This window comes from Enhydra lutris, unplaced genomic scaffold (assembly GCF_002288905.1).
Source record: "Enhydra lutris kenyoni isolate GAN:26980312 unplaced genomic scaffold, ASM228890v2 scaffoldscaffold7, whole genome shotgun sequence".
Lineage (NCBI taxonomy): Eukaryota > Metazoa > Chordata > Mammalia > Carnivora > Mustelidae > Enhydra > Enhydra lutris.
Window position 1 is genome coordinate 7,941,868 of NW_019154091.1, and position 23,880 is coordinate 7,965,747.

The 23,880-nt window shown below is 35.0% G+C and overlaps 1 protein-coding gene across 1 annotated transcript in view; it reads left to right on the forward strand.

The window, feature by feature from the left end:
• Positions 1-23,880, forward strand: part of LOC111142077 (cyclin dependent kinase 17) — a 114,943-nt gene that overhangs the window by 61,591 nt on the left and 29,472 nt on the right. Inside the window, exons 2-4 of the mRNA XM_022495026.1 lie at positions 11,524-11,670; positions 17,732-17,896; positions 22,296-22,429. Coding sequence (XP_022350734.1) covers positions 11,553-11,670; positions 17,732-17,896; positions 22,296-22,429 — 417 coding nt within the window. The 5' untranslated portion in view covers positions 11,524-11,552. The remainder of the gene's footprint in view (positions 1-11,523; positions 11,671-17,731; positions 17,897-22,295; positions 22,430-23,880) is intronic.

The following is a 23,880-nucleotide window of genomic DNA, read 5'->3' on the forward strand; positions in this document are numbered from 1 at the left end:
TTTTTCTTTTTTCTTTTTTTTTAAAGATTTTATTTATTTGACAGAGACAGAGACACAGTGAGAGAGGGAACACAATCAGGGGGAGTGGGAAAGGGAGAGGGAGAAACAGGTTGCCCGTTGAGCAGGGATCCTGATGTGGGGCTCAGTCCCAGGACCCTGGGATCATGACCTGAGCCGAAGGCAGATGCTTAATAACGGAGCCACCCAGGCATCCCACATTTTTTTTTTTTTTTGAAGGTTTTTATTTATTTGAGATAGAGAACACACACAAGTCAGGTGGGGGGAGTGCAGAGGGAGAGGAAGAAGCATGCTCTCCACTGAGTCCTTTTGGAGCTGGATCCCAGAACCCTGGGATCATGACTTGAGCCACCCAGGTGACTTATGTGTTTTTCTATTTCTGTAAAAAACACCTTTGGGATTTTGATAGGGATTGTATTGAATCTATAGAATCATTTTGGGTAATATTGTCATCTTAATATTAAATTTTCCAATACATGAATATAGGATATCTTTGCATTTATTTAGGTCTTCTTTGTTAAAGCCATCATTTTGTAGTTCTCAGAGTACAAGTCTTGTGTTTCATTGTTTACAGTTATTCCTAAGTGTTTCATTGTTTTTTATGCCATGTAAATGTCCTTGTCATTTGTTCATGTAAATTTATAGAAATAGAACTGATTTTTGTGCGTTTATTTTGCATTCTTCAGTTTTGCTGAATTCATTTAGTAGCTCACACAGGTTTTTATATGTGGAGTCTTTAGGGTTTTCCACATATAAGATTCTGTCATCTATGAATAGAAATGTTTTTATGTCTCTCCTTTCAATTATGATGCTGTTTATTTCTATTTCTTGCCTAATTGCTCTGGCAGAACTTCTAGCTGTGTTGAATAGGAGTGGTGAAAATAGGCATCCTTGTCTTTCTTGCTCCTGATCTTAGGAGAAAAGTTTCCAATTTTTTTTACAGTTGTCCCCAAGTTTTCATGTCCGAGAGACCACCAAGGAGCCAAGCACCGATGCAATCACACGAGGGTTTATTCGACAAGCTTAAGCTTGGGCCCAAGTATAACCGACACAGCGGAGTAGGGACTTGGACCCCGAGCTTAGTTAAGGCAGGGGTATTTATGGGTTCCTGTTACTAAGGCAGGGTGGGGATTCCTGGAACCAAAGCAGGGTGGGGGGGGGTCCTCTGAAACCAAAGCAGGGTGGGGCTTACTAAAGCAGGGTGGGGGTCTCTGAACTAAAGCAGGGTGGGGCTTACTAAAGCGAAGTAGGCTAAAGTTCAGCCTTTGGGCACAGGGGTCTGAGAAGGCTGCCGGAGCTAAGATGGCTGTACTTATGCTAAAGCTAAACCTGAGGTGGGATGGCCTTAAATTTCTCGGCCTCCACATTTCCCCCTGAACAATTTTGACCCTTAAATCTTTAAGGTTGTTGAAGGTGGAAGGTCTCATCTTCTGTAACTTCTTACTGCTGAGTAGGGGCATAGAGTTATACTACCTACTCGGGTCAACATTAATCAGTTGGGGAATGTATAGGGGAGTTATGAAAGACAGAGGCAGCCGAGTCCAGGGGTTTAAATCAATCATTAAAGGAGAAAGGGACTGTTTAAAGTGCTAACCTGAGTAGGTCAGAACCCAAGAAATATTTTGTGATAATCTGGAACATCAGGATGGCTGCACTTTTGTCAGGGCTAGACTCAAGGTGGGTACAGCCTTGTTTTTCTTGGCCTCCACATTTACTATTGAATATAGTGCCCCTCCAGTGTTTTTTGTTTTGTTTTGTTTTCTGTTACTGATTTCCAGTTTCATTTTATTGTGATCAGAAAACATACTTTGCATGATTTGAATCTTTTAAAATGTATTAAGACTTTTTTTGTGGTCTTACTAATGTCTGTCATGGAGAATGTTCTGTTTGTATTTGAGAAAAATGTGTATTCTTCTGTTGTTAGGTGGAACATTCTATATATGTCAGTTAGGTCTAGTACAGTAGGTATCTTTGTTGTTCAGGCCTTTTATTTCTTTATTGATCTTATGTCTGGTTCTTCAGTCCAGTGTTGAAAATGGGATATTGAAATCTCCAATTACTATTATTGTAGAACCATCTGTTTCTTTTTTCAGTTCTGTTACTTTTTACTTAATATATTTTCAGGTTTTGTTGTTAGGTATGTATATGTTTATAATTGTTATATATTAACCTTTTACTAATATAGAGAGCCCTTTTTTGTCTCCAGTAACATTTTTTTCCTATGTAGTCTATTTTGTATGACAAAAATATAGTAATTCCAGTTCTTTTAGTTAACTGTTGTGTGGAATACCTTACTCCTTTATTTTCAATCTCTTTGTGTCTTTGTACCTAAGTTTTCTGTAGACAGTATGTAGATAGATGATATTTTTAGAATCTATTATGCCAATCTCTGCCTTTCAGTTGAAGAAGTTAATCCATTTACATTTAAAGTAATTACTAATAAGGATTTACTGTTTTGATTTAGTTACTTTCTATATATGTCTTGTTTCTTGTTCCTCAGTTCCTCTGTTATTGCCTTTTTTTACACAGTTGATTTTCTTATAGTGTACTTTTCGGATTCCCCCTTTTCCTCTTCTGTAATACTTTTTAGTTAACTTTTTTTTTTTTTAAGATTTTATTTAGTTATTTATTTGACAGAGATCACAAATAGGCAGAGAGGCAGGCAGAGAGAGAGAGGAGGAGGAAGCAGGCTCCCTGCTGAGCAGAGAGCCTGATGTGGGGCTCGATCCCAGGACCCTGGGATCATGACCTGAGCCGAAGGCAGAGGCTTAACCCACTGAGCCACCCAGGCGCCCCTTTAGTTAACTTCTTAATGGTTACTTGGGAATCACAAGTAACAGAGGGAGAAGCAGGCTTGCAGGGATCCTTATGCAGAGTTCAGTCCCAGGACCCTGGGATCATGACCTGAGCTGAAGGCAGATATTTAATTGACTGAGCCATGCAGGCGCCCCTGTTTGGTTCTTTTTATAATTTCTGCCTCTAAATTGATTTTCTCCTTTTTCCCCATACATTGTTTTCCTTATTTCCTTTATTTTATTTATTTTTTGTCATTGGGTTTCCTTTAGCCCTTTGAGCATATCTAGGACACTTGATTTAATGTCTTTGGCTACTAATTCCAAATTCTGGACTTCTTCAGGAATGGTTTCTGTCAGATGCTTTTTTTCTTGTGAATGAGCCATGTTTTTTTGTTTGTTTGTATGCATTGTAATTTTTTGTTGAAACCTGGACATTGTATTACAGTGTGGTAACTCCAAAAGCTAGATTCTCTGACTGCGCAGGTATGTGTTTGTTGTTGAGGCTGCTGCCATCTGTTTGTGACTTTCCCAAACTATTTTTGCACATATGTATTCTTGGTGGTGTGTGGTCATTGAAGTTTCTTTTCCATTACCTTTGCAGTTAGCTAATGCCCTGATGAAGATTTTCTTTAATATCTGGCTCAAACAACAAAAAAATGTTGCTGTCTCTAAATCTTCCAGTAGATGTTGTGGGAAGCCCCTGCAGCCTGCAAGGGCCTTAAGAAAGGGAAGTGTCTGTCTTGTCAGTCTTTGATCTGCCAGACTTATGAAAATATGTAACCCCCAGTTTTTTGATATCAAGGTTCCCATTGCCTGCTCCGGCACCAACCAGCTGCTTCAGGAATGCAGGACAGGGCTGAGGAATGGGCAATGTTAGCTGGTTTGCACACGAGATTCTCCTAGCAGCCTGTGTCCCTTTTAGCAAACACTAATGGTAGTTTTGAGTGGCCAGTCAGGCTCCAGAGTTTTGAAATAGTTGATTCTGTTTGTTTTTTTCCAGTTTACTGGTTGTTTTGGATGGAGGGACCAATCCCCATAGCTTCCTACTATTCATCTCAGGTGTCACAGTGGTTTTGTATTGGCTTTCTAATGTAGTGTTTATGAATAGAGGAATATCCTTCATAGGTTTCTTTTTTCTGGTTTGTGTGTGTGATTATTCATACTATAAAAGGAAAAGAAAAGAATTATCTTCAGATTTTAACACATAAAGGATTAAGATACTTAAGTGTTGGTGGGGGGAACATTCCTATAAGCATTATGGAACTTTTATTTCAGTGCTCTGTCGGTGTTTTGTTTAGTAACTTTGTTTTATGTAAATAAGAAATTTGTGTCTCTATTGAAAAAACTTAATTTTTAAATGTTAGTTATTCCTCACTGAGTGGTTAGCTTACATTTCTAGAAAGCATTAGATGTTCATTATGATTGTTGAGGGAAAAATAATAAAAAATTTGCTTATAAACCACTTAATGAATTTACCTCATTTACAACAGGTTTAATTTAAAGCCATAGTCCCTACAGAAAAGGTTATAAAGAAATAAACAAAACTGTCTTTATTGTGAAGTCATGCTACTCTACTTGATACTTTAGAACTTTGATCTGCCTTTTTGTGTATGTGTGTGTTTCCCATTCTTAGGACAAAACTGAGTTGGCATTTCTGTATTCTGTAAGTAAACAGAATGGTTACATTTCCACAATAAACAAAAACCAAAAAACCATGAAAAAATTTTCTTAATTTGACAGCAGACAGTCCCAGATCCAGTTTAGCCCCAGGTGATAAAGGAAGGATTTTTTTTAAGCACTTGTAGTTGGAAAGTGATACTAAGCTTTTTCAGTTGTATATATACATCTGTGTATAAAGCATGTTACATGCTGTTATTCTGAGTATCATTTATTGCCCTTTTACCTTTTTAATTTGATCTAGCTACAACAAAAAGCTTGAGATATTTTTGAAAGCTACAAAAGCATAAACATTTTGCATTGTATACACACATACGTATATACGTATTTGGGGATATATATGTGTGTATATATATGGGATATATATGTGTGTGTGTATATATATATGCAGTATATATGTGTACATGTGTATACATGATAAATGCAGTGAGTAAAAAAAAGGAATAGAGAGGGTCAGAGTCAGGAAAAAGTTCTCTGAAGATTAACTTGCTGAAATTTGAGAATTTATAATGGTTTACTATGTAGTTAAGTCTTTAAAATATCAAAACAGTTGTGGAGTTTTTGTTTAGGGTTTATTTTAAATTATGGTACATTTACTTTTAAGGTGAAAATAGCTTTTTCAATGGCATGAATTAAACATTAAACTAAAAATTTAGGCATTTACCATAAATCACATTGTTTATACTATCATTTTCAGGAATATTAAGATAGGTTAAGATCCCAACAATCCCAAATAAAAGTTTTTACTAAACTAGGTAAAATATTTTAGATTTCAGGAAGTCAGTAATTCAGTGCTGCTTTATTACATTACAGTAAGATTAATCAACCATAAAGGTAATGTAAACAATTGTTAATTCTTAAATTTTTTTAAAAAAGATTTTATTTATTTGTGAGAGAGAGAGAGAGCGAGAGCAAGAGCACAAGTAGGCAGAGTGGTAGGCAAGGGAGAGAGAGAAGCAGGCTCCCTGCCGAGCAAGGAGCCTGATGCGGAACTCAATCCCAGGACCCTGGGATCATCACCCGAGCTGAAGGCAGCGGCTTAACCAACCGAGCCACCCAGGCATCCCATTAATTTTTTTTTTTTTTAAAGATTTTATTTATTCATTTGACAGAGATCACAAGTAGGCAGAGAGGCAGGCAGTGAGAGAGAGGATGGGAAGCAGGCTCCCCGCCGAGCAGAAAGCCCAACTCGGGGCTCGATCCCAGGACCCTGAGATCATGACCTGAGCCGAAGGCAGAGGCCTTAACCCACTGAGCCACCCAGGCGCCCCTAATTTTTTTTTTTAATGTTATTTTTATTTGCCAGAGAGGGAGCATAAGTAGGGGGAGCAGCAGGAGAGCAGGCAGAGGGAGAAGCAGACTCCCTGTTGAGCAGGGAGCCCAATTTGGGGCTTGATCCCAGGACCCTGGGATCATGACCTGACCTGAAGGCAGGCAACCAATCGACTGAGCCACCCAAGCGTCCCAGTAATTGTTACTTCTTAAAGGGTGTTTTTATTATAGCATTTTATGTGTTTTTGTCCTCACCTAATGAGGAAAAATGTTGACCTGTGTAATTCTACTTAAAGGTAATTAGAAATGTCGAGGAATCTATTTAATTTGGGAGTATTTTTTCTTTAATACTGATCTAGACTGTGACAATGAAATTCTTTAACTTCTGTCTTTACTGATCATTTTGACTCAATTAAAATGTTACAGTTATACCGTGGCTGATTAAAAAAAGGATCTGCATTTGAGGATGTGGTTTTTGAAAATTTTGTAGTAGGATTTAGCTTTATAAAATAGTGTTTTTTCTCTCTTGCTAATATGAACTGGAAATGGCTTTCTTATAGCTGATAGGATAGAAAATACCTAAAGTTATTTTATAGACCAGAATTATTTTGATAGAAAATATTCTGAGTTATAAAAATAGAATGTCCCTTGATATATTGTTCAAATGCATTTTATGAAGAAAAGATGAAAAGTTATGTGACTCCTTTTTTACATTGTACCCACTTAGAACTACCAAGATCAATTAAGTGCTCTATACCAGCATTGTCCATAGAAAAATGTGGATTCCATACTTAATTTAAAAATATTTTTTTTAAAAAGAGTTAATTTTAGTAATACATTTTACATAACCAGATATGTCTGGGATTTTCTTAATGTTACCTATACAACAATTAATGAGTTATTTTTACATTCTTCTAAAATACTGAGTATTTAAAAACAAATTTTTTAAAAAGATTTTATTTATTTATTTGTCAGAGAGGGAAAAAGAGAGCACGAGCAGAGGGAGCAGCAGGCAGAAGGAGAAGCAGGCTCTCCACTGAGCAAAGAGCCTGATGTAGAACTCAGTCTCAGAACCTTGGGATCCTGAGGCAGATGCTCTAACGACAAAGCCACGCAGGCTTCCCTGAGTACTTTTTGTTTTTTAAAATACTGCATCTTCAAAAATCCAGTTTGTATTTTACATTTATAGTATAAGACAGTTTGAATTGACCACTTCTCGTGGTCAGAATGGGATGTTACTATATTATGTGAATTAATTCTGTAGTACCATTTCTGTTGTAGTTTGTTATTCAGGCCTTACTTGTCATCTGAAACAAGAGGCACAAACTTTTAGACATGATGTGCAAGATTCAAAAGTGGTGATGTCTGTATAGTTCAATAGACGTCAGTGATTATGCCACTATGTTTGAGAATATTGGAGTTGAAAACTTGGTAGTTGTGAGCTGTCAGCTTTTAAGAGTTTTTGTTTGGGCATACAGATTTCTTGAAGGAGTGTGTGTTGGGGGTTCCTAAGACCATCCTTAGGCTTGGTGATTTGCTAAAAGGACACAGAAATCAGATAAAAGCAGAGGAAAAAAACTCATGATTGTGATTTATTACAGTGAAAAGATATAGATTAAAATCAGCAAAGGGAAAAGTGTGTGTAGGGTGGAGTGCAAGGGAAACCAGGTGCAAGTTTTAGTTATCCTCTCCTAGTAGAGTTATATGGAAACTGCTTCTTTTTTCCAGCTACCTTGTATGACAACATGTGCAAGGTGTTGTCTACCAGGGAAGCTTACCTAAATCTTGGTGTCCTGGATTTTCACTGGGGATGAGTTACAGAGGCATCAAGTACCCATATGACTATCTTAGCTACCCTGTCTCCACCAGCTTCCCTTATCCTTCTTCTCCTCCAAGGTCCATCTGATAGTGTGACTCAACCCCCAGGCATAACAAAAGCAGACATTGACCATAATTTACATTGTTAACATGAATTGCCTGGTGTGGCCCAAGATCTTAGGCAAACAAAGAGACTTACCAGGCAGTATATTCCAAGGGTTCGAAGTTATTTCTCAGGAGTCAATCACCGTTAAGTCTTTTCTTTGGAAGGCGCGAAGTTTGAGTTCCTTTGCTCCCAACACTGCACCAAGCTTATATATAGAGTACTTCTTTACTACGCAGGGTGACCTGGATCCTTACAAAGGAGAGTGTCTTTAGTATAAATTCTTACAGTGACAAAAGGGTAGATGAGATTGACCATAGTTCAATTTATGTTAAATATCTAATATGTTTTAAACAAATGGCATGAGTTACTAACAAGGTGAACTGTGTAAGGGCTGACTGAGAAGTAAAGAATCTAGCATGTAGGACAGCCCTACAGTAACAGTTTTCTTAGTTGGAATCAACTCTTACGTTTTACGGACTGCCTCCTATAAATTCACCTTGCTTGGTGATATACATATATTATCTTATTTTTTATTAAAAATTTAATTGGAGTATAGTTGACACACAATATTAGGTTCACATGTACAACATAGTGATTCAGTATCTCTGTGATATGTTATGCTCACCACAAGTATAGCTACCATCTGTCACCACAAGTATAGCTACCATCTGTCACCATACAACCTTATTCCATGACTAGAAATCTGTATCATCATCCTTCCTTCACCCATTTTGCACACACTGCCCCCTCTCCCTCTGGTAACTATCCATTTTTGTTCCCTGTATTTGTAGGTCTGATTCTGCTTTTTGTTTGTTTATGCATTTGTTTTCTTAGATTCTACATATGAGTGAAGTTAAACAGCATTTATCTTTTTCTGACTAATTTCACTTACCATAATACCCTCTAAGTCTATCCATTGTTCTTGCAAATGGAAAGATTGCATCCTTTTTTATGGCTATGTAATATTGCACACCACATCCTCTTTATCCATTCATCTATTGATGGACACTTAGGCTGCTTTCAGATCTCAGCTATTGTAAGTAATATACTATACACCAAAAAGAATAAAATACCTGGGGTTAAACTTAACCGAGGAAGTGAAAACCCTGTTCTCAGAAAATTATAAGACATTGATGAAAGACATTGACAACAGCACAAATAAATGGAAAGATATTCCATATTCATCGATTAGAAGAATTAGTATTGTTAAAATATCCATACTACCCAGAGTAGTCTACAGATTCAGTGCAATGCCTATCCAAATACCAATACCATTTTGTTATAGAATTAAAACAAATAATTGTAAAATTTGTATGGAGCCATGAAAGACCCTTAATAGCGATAGCTGTCTTGAGAAAGAAGGACTGTGCTAGAGGTAACACAATTACAGATTTAAAGATCTTCTACAAAGCTGTAATAATCAAAACAGTATGGTGCTGTCACAAATATATTATCTCTTTTAATCCACACCTGCACTTCCATTTTTGCCTATTATAGAGCAACTTGTATTATATTACATGCCCTGCAGAGAACTATTTGACATGTAGGGAAAAAATGTGTTTGAAGGCATTGTCAAGCTTTGAAGTTAGTCACACCTTAAGGAGTTAAGATTCAGGAGGGAAGGGAGATATATTTCATGCTGGTTTCCCTCTTGAGGTGTTTTCTAACTAAGTTATTTTGGGTAAGACAATGAAAGCTAAACATTGTAGAAGGGATAAAAAGCAACTGAGGAAGTTGAGTGGAGTTTTCAATAGTTTTTTGTTGTTGTTGCTCTAGCCCTAGGATTGTAGCTGGAATCCTTTGAAGGGGACACACTAAGAGTGGGAACAAATCAGAGATAGACCAGTATTAATGGTGTTTGAAATCCAGTCTTATGCCAGCTCAGTCCTTGATTGGATTAAGGTGATCTGCTCCTACTCTGACTGCTTGTTAGAAAAAAATTAAATAATCTCTGGAAGAAGGTAACATAATCTAGAGCCTCTATACTTTTCATACATATTTTCATGCAGTCATTACATACAATGTGTAACATTCAATTAAAAATTACTAGGCATACATAAGGCCAACAGAGATAAGTCAACAAGAGAAATAGGTTATGTAGACTCCACATTACAGACAAGAGCTTTAGAGTATGAAAATCTATCCACAAAAATAGATAGCAAGGTGGAGAATGTAACTAGAGAACAGGAATCTATAGAAAATCAAATAGAAATTCTAGAACTGAAAAATATAGTAACTATAGATGGTTTTAACTTGATTAGAGACAGCTAAAAAGAGGATTAGTCAACTGGAAGATAACTTAGTATATCATACTCAGTACCATGGATTTGTCCTTTTCTAAGGAAGAGGGGTTTTTCAGTATCTCACCAAAAAATAGCAGTTGTGTTAGTGCTTAAGGATAAAAAGAGTCCTCATTAGAGTGTAGTTACACTACACTATTGCTATTTTAGCGTGTGTGGTTTTTTATATTTTTGTTATGAATTTTTTTGTTATGAATTATAAGCATGTAAAAAGTTGGTAAAATATAATATTGTCACTTACAAATTTCTACTCAGTACCCTCCCCTCAGCCTTAGAGCCAATAAAATTTATTCATATAACACCTTATGTAGAGTTCACTTGTTCAGCATATTTAGCTACTTCTGTAGACCTTAGAGTGAGAAAATAAGCAAAATATTTAGAGATTCAAAGTAGATGCCCAGAGCTGGATGGTAAAACATGTATTTAGTACAGGGGAGTTAAAAGGCTCATACTTTTAGTTGGGCTAATGGTTATATTATGTTTGCAATCTGGTAAAGTTCCTTATCCCAAGTAAGAAATAGTAAATTAGAAAAGAAGTTGCAAGTCAATTACTGAGGAATTTGTTTTGGCAGCAAATCCTTGTTTGATTTTATTTGAGACACTACTATGAATCGTACCATTACTGTATGTACCACTAAGAAAAAAAGAGGCTGTCTTTTTTTTCCCCCCAATTATATTTTATATCCTAATTTCAGAGAGGTTAAATTGTGGAGGAAAAGATAATCCTGGTTTTAAATCTCAGCTCTATTATTTATTGTCCATTTGACTTCAGCCAGGGAACTTTTTTGAAGTTATTAGTTTATTTGTGAAAATTGGGTATTGTAGCTGCTATAGATAGTCTACTCTTCAGAGTTAAGAAGACCTAATGAATTAAGCGCTATGAAAGTGTATATAGTAATGGGTATGCATTTAGTGCTATGAATTTGGCTTTTATTCTTCCTTCTAAAACTTGGCATTGTTAGGGTAACAGGAAGAGAGGTTCCTAACAGCTGACCAAGGGGGGGGGAAATGCAATATATTGGTTAAATAAGAACTTAAAAAAGAAAATTCCTGTTGGAATTTTATACTATTTAATAAAGTATCAAACATCATTCTTTATTCTCTTTCCAGCCCCTTTCACTTCTCCTATTCCCCCATTTATATATCAAGATAACACTGCTTCCAATGTGATGGTTGACATTTATAATGATGCGACCTACGCATCAAAATAGTATTGATATTTTAACTATATTGGTTTTTAAAAAACACATTTTAGGAAAATTTCTAACCCTTCTAAATTTGGTTGTGTTGCTGCAAACCTGTATTTTAATTTAGTTTTGTAAAATCCCCTGCTCTACTGGTGATATGGCATAAATATAGCATTAATCAAAGTGACTAGATCTTGACGGGGTTGGATTTTGTGGTGATTGGTGGGCATGAGAATTTCTTTTTATTTTCCTGGTTGGAAGATTCTCAGTAAACTCAGAATGACATTTTTCTTAAGCTTTAAAATATTTAAGAGCTTTAATTTTGTTTTCATTCTGTTCTGTTCTTTTAGGATATTTCAAGTTGCATTCAGTTGATAGGATGAAAAAATTTAAGAGAAGGCTATCCCTCACTCTTCGAGGAAGCCAGACTATTGATGAATCATTGTCTGAATTGGCAGAGCAAATGACTATTGAAGAAAACAGTAGCAAGGATAATGGTAAGTATTTGGGGGCTGGGGAGGAGAGGGAAGGAGAGATGCTTTCCCCTTTTAATTACTTTATAAATTGAATGTGAATTTACTTTTCTGATAAGTTCCCAATAGCTCCTTTTGTTTGTTTCTTTGTCTTGTTCTCTGGTTCACTTAGGAAACAGAAGACTGTGACTTTTGCTTACTTACTTATTGGAGTGTTTCATTTTTACTCCAGGAGTGTTACTATACCTAGTCTCTAACCCTTATGGATTCTCCTATCCTGTTTATCTTTGTTTTTTATTGTCTCTTAAATGAGAATAATTTCTATAATATTATCCTGGCTGTTAAATAACTATTTTTAAGTTAACCTAAATTAATACAGCTTAAAAGTGTAAGTTTGTGAAATTCCTGTTTGAGGCTTCATCGCAGCTTTTTAACATTGTATATGCATGTGGACCATAGAAGACAAGGTTCACGACGTGAGTGAATCTTACTCTTCTTATTTTATATTTACTGCAGGGTCTATCCATAATATTTAGCACACTTAATAGTAGATCAACATACAATATTTCACATGTTTGGCAGTTCTGTAGTAGTACACAGATGTTGATATAAAATGAAAAGAGCTTCTTTGAGTGGATTAAAATGTAAAATCCTGATGAAATTTACAGAACAAGGCTGCATATTCAAAACTGAAATAACCCTAGGGATGTCCTAATAATAACAAGGAAGGAGTTACAGGAATGACTGCCAGTATGTCATGAAGTACACATTCTCTGGCAGGCCTTTCTTGCCTGTACCTGAAATTCTTCTGTTAGAAATTTGTGGCCTGTGGGTGAAAACATGAATGAATACCCCTACCCATTTCTGCTGAATGTAGACGTCTTTGTTGTGAGAGAGGGAAAGATACAATGTAAAGGGCTCTAGACTTTAAGTTAGAAGTCATGGATTAGAATTTGGGGTACACTAGTACACTTATACCCTCATTATTTGTATGACTCTGAGTAAGTAAGTTACCTTACTCAAGCCTCAGTTTATCTCTTTTCTCAGAGGATCATTATTTACTCAAGTCTGTCTGGCTAGTTGTAATAGGGGAGAGGAGAAATAGATGATGAGTTCAGTAGAAAATTTAATAATAATTTGGATATAACTTACATGTAGGAGGGGGACACATCTTGCATTTGGGTCAAAACTCAAAAGACAGTTTTATGTCTTACTTTTTGTACCAGGAGCAAAATCCTTAATTCTCGTTCAAACCCCCCTTTGAATTCTTGGTATTTTTATTAAGCCCTGTGGGGTTTTTTTGTTTTGTTTTTTGTTTGTCTGTTTGTTTTTAAGAGAGGGTGGGGGGAGTGGCAGAAGGAGAGGAAGAGAGAATCTATGGGGTTCAGTCTCATTGCCCTGAGATCATGACCGGAACTAAAATCAAGAGTGGGATGCCTAACCTGACTGAGCCACCCAGCCACCCCAGTGATTGTCTTAATAGTATTTTAGACATAGCATAGAAAGTTAAGATATTTCAGGATCTTGTCTAAGTAGTTAACCTTACTCTGATGAGAAGATATATTAAAATTACTGAATTTGATGAGGGGAATAGGTGACAATTTAAATATGAGATGGAAAATAAATCACAGTTATACTAAAAAAAAGTGTTTTGTTTTATATATACTATTTGGGGCTTTCAACTGCAGCTACAACAAAAATTACTTTTTTTTTTCAACTGAAATTCTTCAACTAAGAAAACTGCATCTTAATGTTATTAGGAAGTATAATAAAACTTAACAGAATGCTGCTTCTCATGATTATTTAGAATCTGAAGAAACCTTAAAAGGCAAACAAAGCTTGAAATGTAATTCTCCAGATAGTTCAGTTTCTTTTCTTTATTACTCAGTCTGTGCACTGGGTCAGTTTATTACAATGTTTAGAGTCAACGAGCCTAATTGATGGATATTATGAAACTTTGTTGTACTCCCAGGTTGTTTCCTTTCTTCTGATCTGATACATGATAGCAGTGACAGGTTTTTTTACGATAGTGGATGACATATAAATTCTAAGTAGTGCCTAACTGCTACAAATAGCAGAGGTCCATGAGAGGATGAGGTTGAAAACACAGACTATGGATGTGTGTAGGGTCTAATTAGGATCTGATATTAATAGTGTTTGTAAGAGCAGGATTAGGAGTAGGGAATGACCAAGAGTACAGGATGGGCTACTAAATTGTATGTTCCTGCTCAGAGTAGTTCACATAATCAGAAGATCCAAGTGACTAAGATGCATAAAATCATAGTGATTGACATGTTATGATGTTAAAAGAATCATTGGGAAGTCTTACTTTGAACTAACTACTTTGTAGAATAAGAAAGATCTGCTGTTTTTCATATAGATTTCCATTACTTTAAAAAATTATGTTAAATTATACATAATGTGTAATTTACTATTTTAACCATTTCGAAGTTTCTGGTTTTAGTGGCATTAAGTACATTCACATTGTTATGCAACCATCACATCTCCACCATCTATCCCCAGAACTTTTTCATCATTCCAAACTGAAACTCTGTACCCATTAAATAATAGCTCTCTGTTCTCTCCTTCCCTCAGTCCCTGGTAACAACATTCTACTTTCTGTCTCTGTGAATTTGCCTGTTCAAGGTACCTCATATAAGTGGAATCATACAATATTTGTCTTTTTGTGTCTGACTTCTTTCACTTAGCATGATGTCTTAAAAATTTCCATTTTTTAAAATGCAACATATTATCTTCATGAATTGCCCAGTTCATTGCTGTCATACTCTTGAAATGTTGGGATATTTTATGATTCATGGACCCCCTTCTCCTTTCTGTACACTCTCCTTAGGCTGATGTTGTTCAGTCCCATGATTTCTGATAATATGTGTATACTGACTACTTTAAATCTATACTTCTAGTCAGGACTTTTGTCTGGATCTCTAGATTCATATCCAGATATTAGTTGACTTCTCCACATAGGTGTTTAATAAGAGTCAAACTTAATACTACCAAACCAGAATTCTTGATTTCCTTCCCCCCAAATCTGCTTCCTTTCCAACTTCCTTCACTTAACCTAAACCACTTAAAACTAAAAAATCAGTAATTATCCTTGATTTTTCTCTCTCCTTCACTGTTCTGTTCCCCCTTCTCCCCTTTTCTGCTATTCTACTTTCCTTTGTATTTACTACGTAAATAATTTTTAAAAACTATTAATGATAGTCATTTATATGCTTGATAACATGTTTCCAGCTATTGCAGCTTTAAAATTTTTCTTTAGATGTTTTTTAATATAGATCCTCACTAAAAGCTGGATGGGAGAGTATGTATGAAAGTAATTTTGCAGCCATGTCTGCTAGCCGTTTGGTTCTATCTTTATAATATATCCTAAATTTGCCTACTTCTCTCCATTCTAGGCCAGGCCAGACTATAATAGTCTCTTCCTTCCATTTCCCCTCTGTTGATTCCCTCTCATCTGTTCTCCAACAGCAGCAAGAGTGATGTTTAAAATTTTTAAATTTTAAAAATTTAAAAGTTTAAACAACTTAAACAACTAGTAAGTTGCAAATGTGGTATCGAGAGGTTCCTTGTGCCCTTCTCTCAGTTCCCTCCCTTAGTTACATCTTTCTTAACTGTAGACCATTATCAAACCCATGAAATTAATACTGGAATAAATGTGAGTATAGTTTTTGTCATTTTATCAAATGTAGATTTGTATAACCATCACTGCAGTCAGGAGAAGGAAGTATTCCATTATCAGAAAGAGATCCCTTTCACGCTACCTCTTTATAGTTATACCACCTCTTACCTCCCACCATCCCTGACCTCTCAGAATGATGTTTTTAAAACGTGAATGAGATCATATTACTGCCTGTTTCAAAGCTACCATAACTGATTCCAATTTCAGAATAAAATTTGAACTTTTATGGTTACATACAAACATGCTTATCTCTCTGACCTCACTAAATATATGTAGTACAGCTACACTTGCCTTTTCTGTGTTCCTCTAACACAATGTTTTCAGAGTTTGATCCCCAGACCAGCAACATCAGCGTCACCTGAGAATTTGTTAGAGATGCACATTTTTGGATTCTGTGTCAGATATACTGAGTCAGGAGGTCTGGGGGTAGAGCCCAGCAGTCTTGTATTTTAACAGGTCTCGAGGGTGATACTGAAACATGCTTAAGTTTGAGGATCTAGCAAGTCAAACTCCTGCCACATGTTGACTTTTGCAGTAGCTTTATCTTCTGGAATATCTTGTAACTCACCATCACCTATCTTCCCAAGATAGACTCTGTCTTGCATTTCTATCTCTGTCAAAAATACTTCTACAGAGAGAACTTTACTCAGTATCCAGTGTAAAATAGCTACACCTTTATTTTTTATATATTTTAATAAAATATAAAATATTTATATATATATGTTTATATATTTATATATATATATTTTATACCTCTTTTGTATATTACCTATCATATCTGATGTTTTTATTATTCATTAGTTTCTTATTTGTTTCCCCTCCGTAAGATCTTATAATCTTAGAGAGTAGTAGCTTGCTTGTTCTGTTCACTTGTTAATGCCCAGGACCTGGAATGGTAGGCATACAATAAATAAATGTCCCCTTAATAATTGAATGTTTTTATGCTCTCCTTTTTTTCCTCCTATATTCCTTAAGACTGTAAAGCTCTAATCCCCAGGATAACCTTATAGAGCAACTAAAATATGTCTATAGACAGATTATTTCTGTATTTTATTATGATTCCCAATATGAAATACTATAACCTAGAAAGAGAAAATTTTTTCTTACATATTCTAGCTTGTATCCTACACTGAATATTCAATTTTTGCATTTGTTTCAGATGCCCCTTCCCCATTCATTATTAAATCATTGGTTATTTTACTAGGCTTAAGTTAAGATCCCCCACATCCTTGATCAGCCAGCAACTGCCAAGGAATATATAAGCCATGGGATGCTTTGGACAGATGTTATCTATTACGAGTTAGGTACTTTTCTTTTTTCCAGTCTGGTATTCTACACAAATTAGATAATTTGGGCTCTATCTGAGCCCTAAGGACGCTTTGGCCCCATCTTCTTCTTCCCATTTTCTTTTATGCAGCCATTATCAGTAGAGGTGCAGGCCACTTCGTCGTCTTGTTCTTGGTGTCTGATAAAGCTTTACAGGTAGGGAAATACCCACATCAGGAGATATTCCTACTTCTGATGATCAGCTACAAAAGAAGAGCTGGCTCCATTTTAGAAGAGAAAAGATATTCAGAGAAGCCTAGTTCCTTTTAAAATTCCTTAGCTACTACCAATAAAACATAATTATAATACAAAAGGCTAATTATTTGTCATAGAAGACTTCATCATGTCTTTAACCTATATTAGAGCTCTTCTTTAGAGGTGGAAAGCAATCATGAAATTCCTCATAAGCATTACAAAACAGGATTTCTCCCATTTATAATTAAATAACTTTTAAGTATTATATATTTTGTAAATGTTTCTGCTTGTTTATAAGTCTGTGATTTCTTAAAAAAAAAAAAACTTTATATTAAAAGTCCCACATTTTGGGTAATAAATTTCAGAACCTCTATATTGATATGTGCTTAAGTACTTCTGTGTTTATATATTAACTGACATACCTTTTGAATGTCTAGAAGGGAAGGATACAAATGCCTTTAGGTCATGACTATGTCTTTATATTCTATAGCATGCCTAATTATAAGGCATATATGAGGCAGTTAGTCAACGTGGGGGTAGTTTGGAAACAAGCTTGGGATATATTAAAATAAGCAAATGGATAAAATCTATGGGCTGTGTTAGTTTTGAATGCTAACCAATTTTGGTTATAAAAGAAGTGGATACTTAAGTGATTAAACCAATTTCAAATATTAAAGCATTTTCTCTAAGTATTTTTTCATGGAAATTATTTTAATTCTGGTTCTTTGTATAGATAGCCAAAGAATTCTTAAATGTTACTGATCTCATAAACCTTTTGTTTTCTGTTTTGCTTTCTCAATCCTTCTCATGTGATCCTGGATCTTGGGCTGTTAATGGAATGATTTTGGATACTGTGAACCACAGAGCCTATTGTGAAGAATGGCAGGCCTCCAACCTCTCACAGTATGCATTCCTTCCTCCACCAGTACACAGGGTCCTTCAAGAAGCCCCCATTGCGGAGACCACATAGCGTTATTGGAGGAAGCCTTGGATCCTTCATGGCAATGCCCAGAAATGGAAGCAGATTAGGTAATTTAATGGTCTTTTTTTTTTTTTTAAACTTTCTGACTGTAGTTTTTTAAACTTTCTGAATGTACTGAATGTAGCTGTTTTTTTTATTGTTGTTGTTGTTGTTATTTAAAGATTTTATTTGTCTATTTGACAGAGACACAGTGAGAGAAGGAACACAAGCAGGGGGGAGTGGAGAGGGAGAAGCAGGCTTCCTGCTGGGCAGGGAACCCAGTGCCGAGCTCTATCCCAGAACCCTGGGATCATGATCTGAGCTGAAGGGAGACGCTTAAACGTCTGAGCCACCCAGGCACCCCGCTATTGTTGCAGTTATATGGAAGTCATCCAGCCTTCATTATCTGATTTTTTTTCTTTTTGTAAAATAAAGATCAAGTTGAAAATAACAGAGATAGCAGAAAGATGGAAGGCTATAGAAAGGTACTAGTATTGACACTACAGAGGAGTAATATTTGAAAACCCGTCCATCAGGAAGAAAACAAAGCCCCTAGGAGATGGATGCTAGATTTCAAGATGAATGGCATCTCAAGATGGTACTTAATTTAGGGTCATACCATAGTAACTTCAGATTATCACCGTACAGTAGCCCAGTGCAATGATTCATATACATGATTGTCCCCTGAGTTGCTATTCTTTTTTTTTTTTTTTTTTTTTTTTTAAATTTTTTTTTTTTTTTTTTGAAACAGAGAGAGAGATCACAAGTAGGCAGAGGCAGGCATAGAGAGAGAGGAGAAAGCAGGCTCCCCGCTGAGCAGAGAGCCCGATGTGGGCCTCGATCCCAGGACCCTGAGATCATGACCTGAGCCGAAGGCAGAGGCTTAACCCACTGAGCCACCCAGGCGCCCCTGAGTTGCTATTCTTAAGTCACTATTCTATTCTAAGTATTTAGGAAAAATGCATACCTGCAAGTTTCTGTTTATCTCTCTGGTCTTTTTTGATAGCATTTTACTATCACGTTGTGATTTTTAAAATCATTTTAAAATAATGGTTTTATAGTCTCCTGACATTTACTGAAGTTTCTGAGGTTTTTATTTTACTCCTTGCTTTATCTGCTTCCTTTGCAATGGCAGGTTATTTCCTCATGTGTTTTGTTAATTTGGGGAATATGAGCTTTTATTTATAGTGGGGTTTCACCTATGGGGAAATGTATGTAGCCCTGTAGGTTTAACCCTATGGAATGGTGTGCTGGAGTTAGCTCACAGTGGGTTCATGAGGGATGATTGTTAAATTTTCAGGAATTTTGCAAGCTGGTTGTTAAATATAGCCATTATTAAAATTTAAATGTTAAAAACCTGTAATTAAGTAAACTAATTAAAAACAAAAGTAATGAATCTTTAAAAGTCACTATTTCCAAATTATTTTACTACACTTTACTAATACCGCTACTTTTGGGGTTCTGTTGTATCTGTAATAGTGAAAATTTTATGTAATGGTTTATACATTTCTTCCCAAGTCCATACTCAGTGGTGGTCATGTTGTAGCTTGAAGTTGGCCATGAAGGGAGTGTTTGCCTTACAGAAATTGGATAATACTTCAGATCAGGACTTGATTTCTTGTTATGGTGCTCGCTTCGGCAGCACATATACTAAAATTGATTTCTTGTTATGTTGTCTAGATTGGCATACTTTTCTGCAAAGGTCCAGATTGTAAAATTTTTCAGGTTTTGTGGGCCACATATGGTCTCTGTTGCATATTTTTCTTTTTAAAATAACTCTTTAATGATACAGAAAATATTTTTAGCTTAGGAACTATATAAAAATAGGTCATATTTGCTGATTTTGGTTCTGAATTTAAGAAAGTAATATTGAAAGTGTTTGTTGTATCTGTAGCTTTTACAGTTGTGAATGGCACAAAATTGAGCCATCTGAGAAGTAAATATTCTTTCAGTACTCAAAAACTATTACCTGATTCAGCGAAGAAGTTGCTCACACAGTGACAAATGAGTGAAATTTTGACATAAGCCTTCATTGTTTCACTTTTTTCTTATTAATGGAAATTAAAATACTGATACTCATGTTGGAACTATACTTTTTCGTTAATGACATGAACAGTTTCTTGGTTGAGTCAGGTGGTACTCAAGTATTTATTCATAGTCTGAGGTTCATATGCTCCTTTGTAGTCCTTTTGCAGTAGAACAGATTTAAGTCTGCCCTTTTATTACTTTGAGAGTCTCATGCCTTTCTTTAGGAAACTCTCACTTGCACCTGGGACATCTGACACTTCCCCTTTTATCCCAGTATGGCAGCTAAACCCGGACACCTTCTTACCAAGATCTACGACCCCTCCCTGAGAGAATAATAGAGTTAATCTATACATAACAGCTTTTGACTCTCAGTTCTCTTTGTCTTTTCTTCCTTGGTATTAAGCACAAATGCTTGCAAACTCAGCTATACATTTTAAAATATTATTACATTTTACTCAACATTTCCTTGAGGAAGGAAGGTTTCAGATTCTCCCAGAAATAGAAGGCATGGTTAAATTATCTTTAACATTTTAAAAGTGTGACAGAAAAGAATACTTGGACTCATATGTGTTGTATACCATCAAATTAGGAATCAGTTACCATTACATTTTATTGCCAAGTTAATTTTTTGTTCAAATCTTCACCTAAAATTTCTCTAGAGATCTTTATGTAATTGGAGTATATTCTGAAATTACGTATCAGTCTATTATAAACTATCATATTTGCAACTGCTTATCAGTGTAAGAATTTTCTCAATAATGGGTTATCAAGGAGTGCCTGGGTGGCTCAGTTGGGTAAGCATCTGACTTGATTTCAGCTCAGGTCATGATCTCAGGGTTGCAAGATCGAGCCCTCTGTTGAGCTCTGCACTGGGTGTGGAATCGGCCTAAGATTCTACCTCTCCCTCTGCCTGCCCCCCCCCACTCATGCACTCTCTCTCTCTAAAAAAGAACATAATGGTTTGAAGACAAAAAACAAAAATATAGGAATTTTAAGTCTGATTTGATAAGATCCTTGAGTTCAGTTTTCTGTTAAACAGTTCTCATTTTCATAAAGCATATATTCTTTAAAAATACAAATTTGTAACTATAAAATACTATTTTGTTTTACATACTGGTATTTCATATAACATTTCATTGAAAGAAGAAGTACACTTATCTAGTGTATTCTTTGATTTTTAGTTAATATTCATTATTGGATTATTTGTTGAGCACCTTCTAAACACCAGGAACTTTGTTCATTTTGGGGAATATAAAAGTGAATAAGCTAAATCTTGCCCCCAAGGATCTCATAACTTGGTACAAAATCATCTGAAACCAAAAAATGCACTTCAGTGCAGTGGATGTGGTAAGTGTGGACACAATAGTCATCTGTGTCTGAGAGTAGAAAGGATATCACTGAGTGATGACAAATGAACATAGTTTTGAAAAATAAGTATGAGTTCACCAAATTGGTAAATTGGGGAAAGGCATCTCTTATGGATAAAAGAGGGGGGGAAAGTGTGTTGTGTCAAAGCACTCTAGCGTGAAGCAATATGATACTTTTTGGAGGATGAATAATTGTATAAAGAAAACTGTGGTGACAGATGTGTTTGATATCTAGCATTTGTTTCTGGTGTGGAACTCTTGCTAGATGAATTACAGGATGATTGACAGATGCAAATAGGGAGCAGGTATATACATGTATATAAGTTTGTTTTTAATATTACCAGATGGAATTAATCTTCCTCCTCTCTTCTCCCATTTAACTTTTATCTTTAATAATAATAAAAGAATGATGCCACTTTGTATTGTAATTTAAATGTATTTTTTTCCTCCAAACAGGTTTTTGGTGGTCACAAACTTATTTCTATAATTAAATAGATATTTAGAAAATAATTTTTGAATTTTTAAGTTTTTTTAAATTTTTAACACTGTGGAGAGGGGAAGCTGCATTAGTGGCTTTGAAAACTTTTTTTTAAAGCATATTCAAAGAAGTAGATCATTTGACTGTAGACCCAGTGGCACATTATTTTACAGAAAAAATACTAAGTAAAAGGCAGAAGACCAGGTTTCTATTTTAGCTCTGCCTTTAGGCTGTGTAACCTTTGAAAAATCATTTAACCTTTCAAAGTCTCAGTTCCAGGATCTGGAAAATGAGAGAACTGACTAAATAATCCTTGTGGTATTTCTAGTCTGTAATTTTATTATTCAGCTCTTGATAATAACTTGGATGTTAATTGTTTGCATAGTTTTTCATAATCAGAGTGTGAAAGGTTTCTAACTAGTGTTTCAAGACATCTGAGTTACATTTGGATCTATTAGCTACACAGAGCAACCAGAATGTAAAAAACTTTATGATTTTATGTGTTGGCTGTCTATTGTAGTGATAATAAATTGTGATATAGTAAGGTATAATGCCTCTCTTTGAAGATAAATGATGTTTCATTTTGTGATACAGATATTGTTCATGAAAATCTAAAAATGGGATCAGATGGTGAGAGTGACCAAGCTTCTGGAACATCATCTGATGAAGTACAGTCACCTACGGGTGTTTGTCTTAGAAATCGTATACATAGACGGATCTCAATGGAGGTAACCATATGCCTGTGTATGTGTGTTTGTGTATATGAATACACATATACATCTAATAGTAAATATGAAGGCACATGACAGTGTAAGAAAATTGTTTCTTTGTATTAGTAAAGAATAGTCTTGTGAATATTTCCTTTGTTCTAATTAATCTACTATCCCAAGGCAAGTATACGTTAATTGTATTTAACAGTCTGCAAAACACATGTAGGGTCTCTGTAAGGGAAATGTGAATTTTCAAAAATACTGGAAATTCAGAGTGATACTTTAGCAAAATGTTTTTTTTTTTCTTTTCAGAAAATAGGATTTTAATTATATTTTTCAGGTTCATCTGGATACTTAATATTTTATAAATATTTCAGATTTTAAAATGTATACATAAAATAAGCACCAGCTTTTTTTTTTTTTTTGCTTTATATTATAAATATAGGTTTCCTTTCCTTTATGGGTTATTATACCTACTAATTTCTATAGAACATACAAGTTATGTCTTCATATAAAAGAATTAATACCTCATGTATAACCTTAATATCGAAATTGATTATGAGTGTTATTTCAGTGTATATTATAGATTAAAATAGTTTTCTCCAAAACAATTGAGCTTGTTTTGAATTAAGAATATTATTAAATTTTTTGGTGCTTTTGAGTTGAGATTACAGTGCTTGGGGTATCTGTCCTGTTGGTTGATTTGCATTTTCATTGATAAAATATTGCTTCTAAATCAGATAAAGAGCAGTAAAAACAGTATCAGCTTTCTAAATGATAAATTAATATTTTCAGCTCTTGAGATCAACTTGATATCTGTTCATATCACTATAAATTATATCCGAATACATTTATCAGATTATATAAATATAATTTTAATCATAGGTTTAAAAGTTTTTTTATTACTAAGATTTTTATCTGAACTTTCTCCTTCTTCCATTGAGCTGTATTTATATTTTGCCCCAAAGGTGACAGTCTCTTGATGATACTCTTACTTTTGTTTATTATTATAGCAGAAAAGACTTCTTTCTTAACATCCTCCACATCTTGCATAAACATATGTATTCTTATTCAGAATGTTTTGGATATTACTTTTTGTGTATGCTTCTAGATAGATTTTAAATATTTGTTCTAATAATAATGTTATTGTGATTTGTTTGGGATTATCTAAAATTTAAAACTAATATGGGAGAACAATTATCTTTTCATTATTTAGTCTTACAATTTGGGAATATGGTATATATTTCTGTACTTGAGTCATATATCTCTCAGTAAACATTTACATAGTTCCTATATATCTCAGCTTTGTTTTATAATTTGGTTATATTATAGATAATAGGGATTTATGTTTTATAGGATTTATGTTTCTCCGTGTGACAATATATGCAAGATTCCCTTTTAAGTTTCTCCGAAGTTCACATTTTATAAGTAAATAGAGTAGAATAAAAATGTGCCCCCCGCCTGCCTTT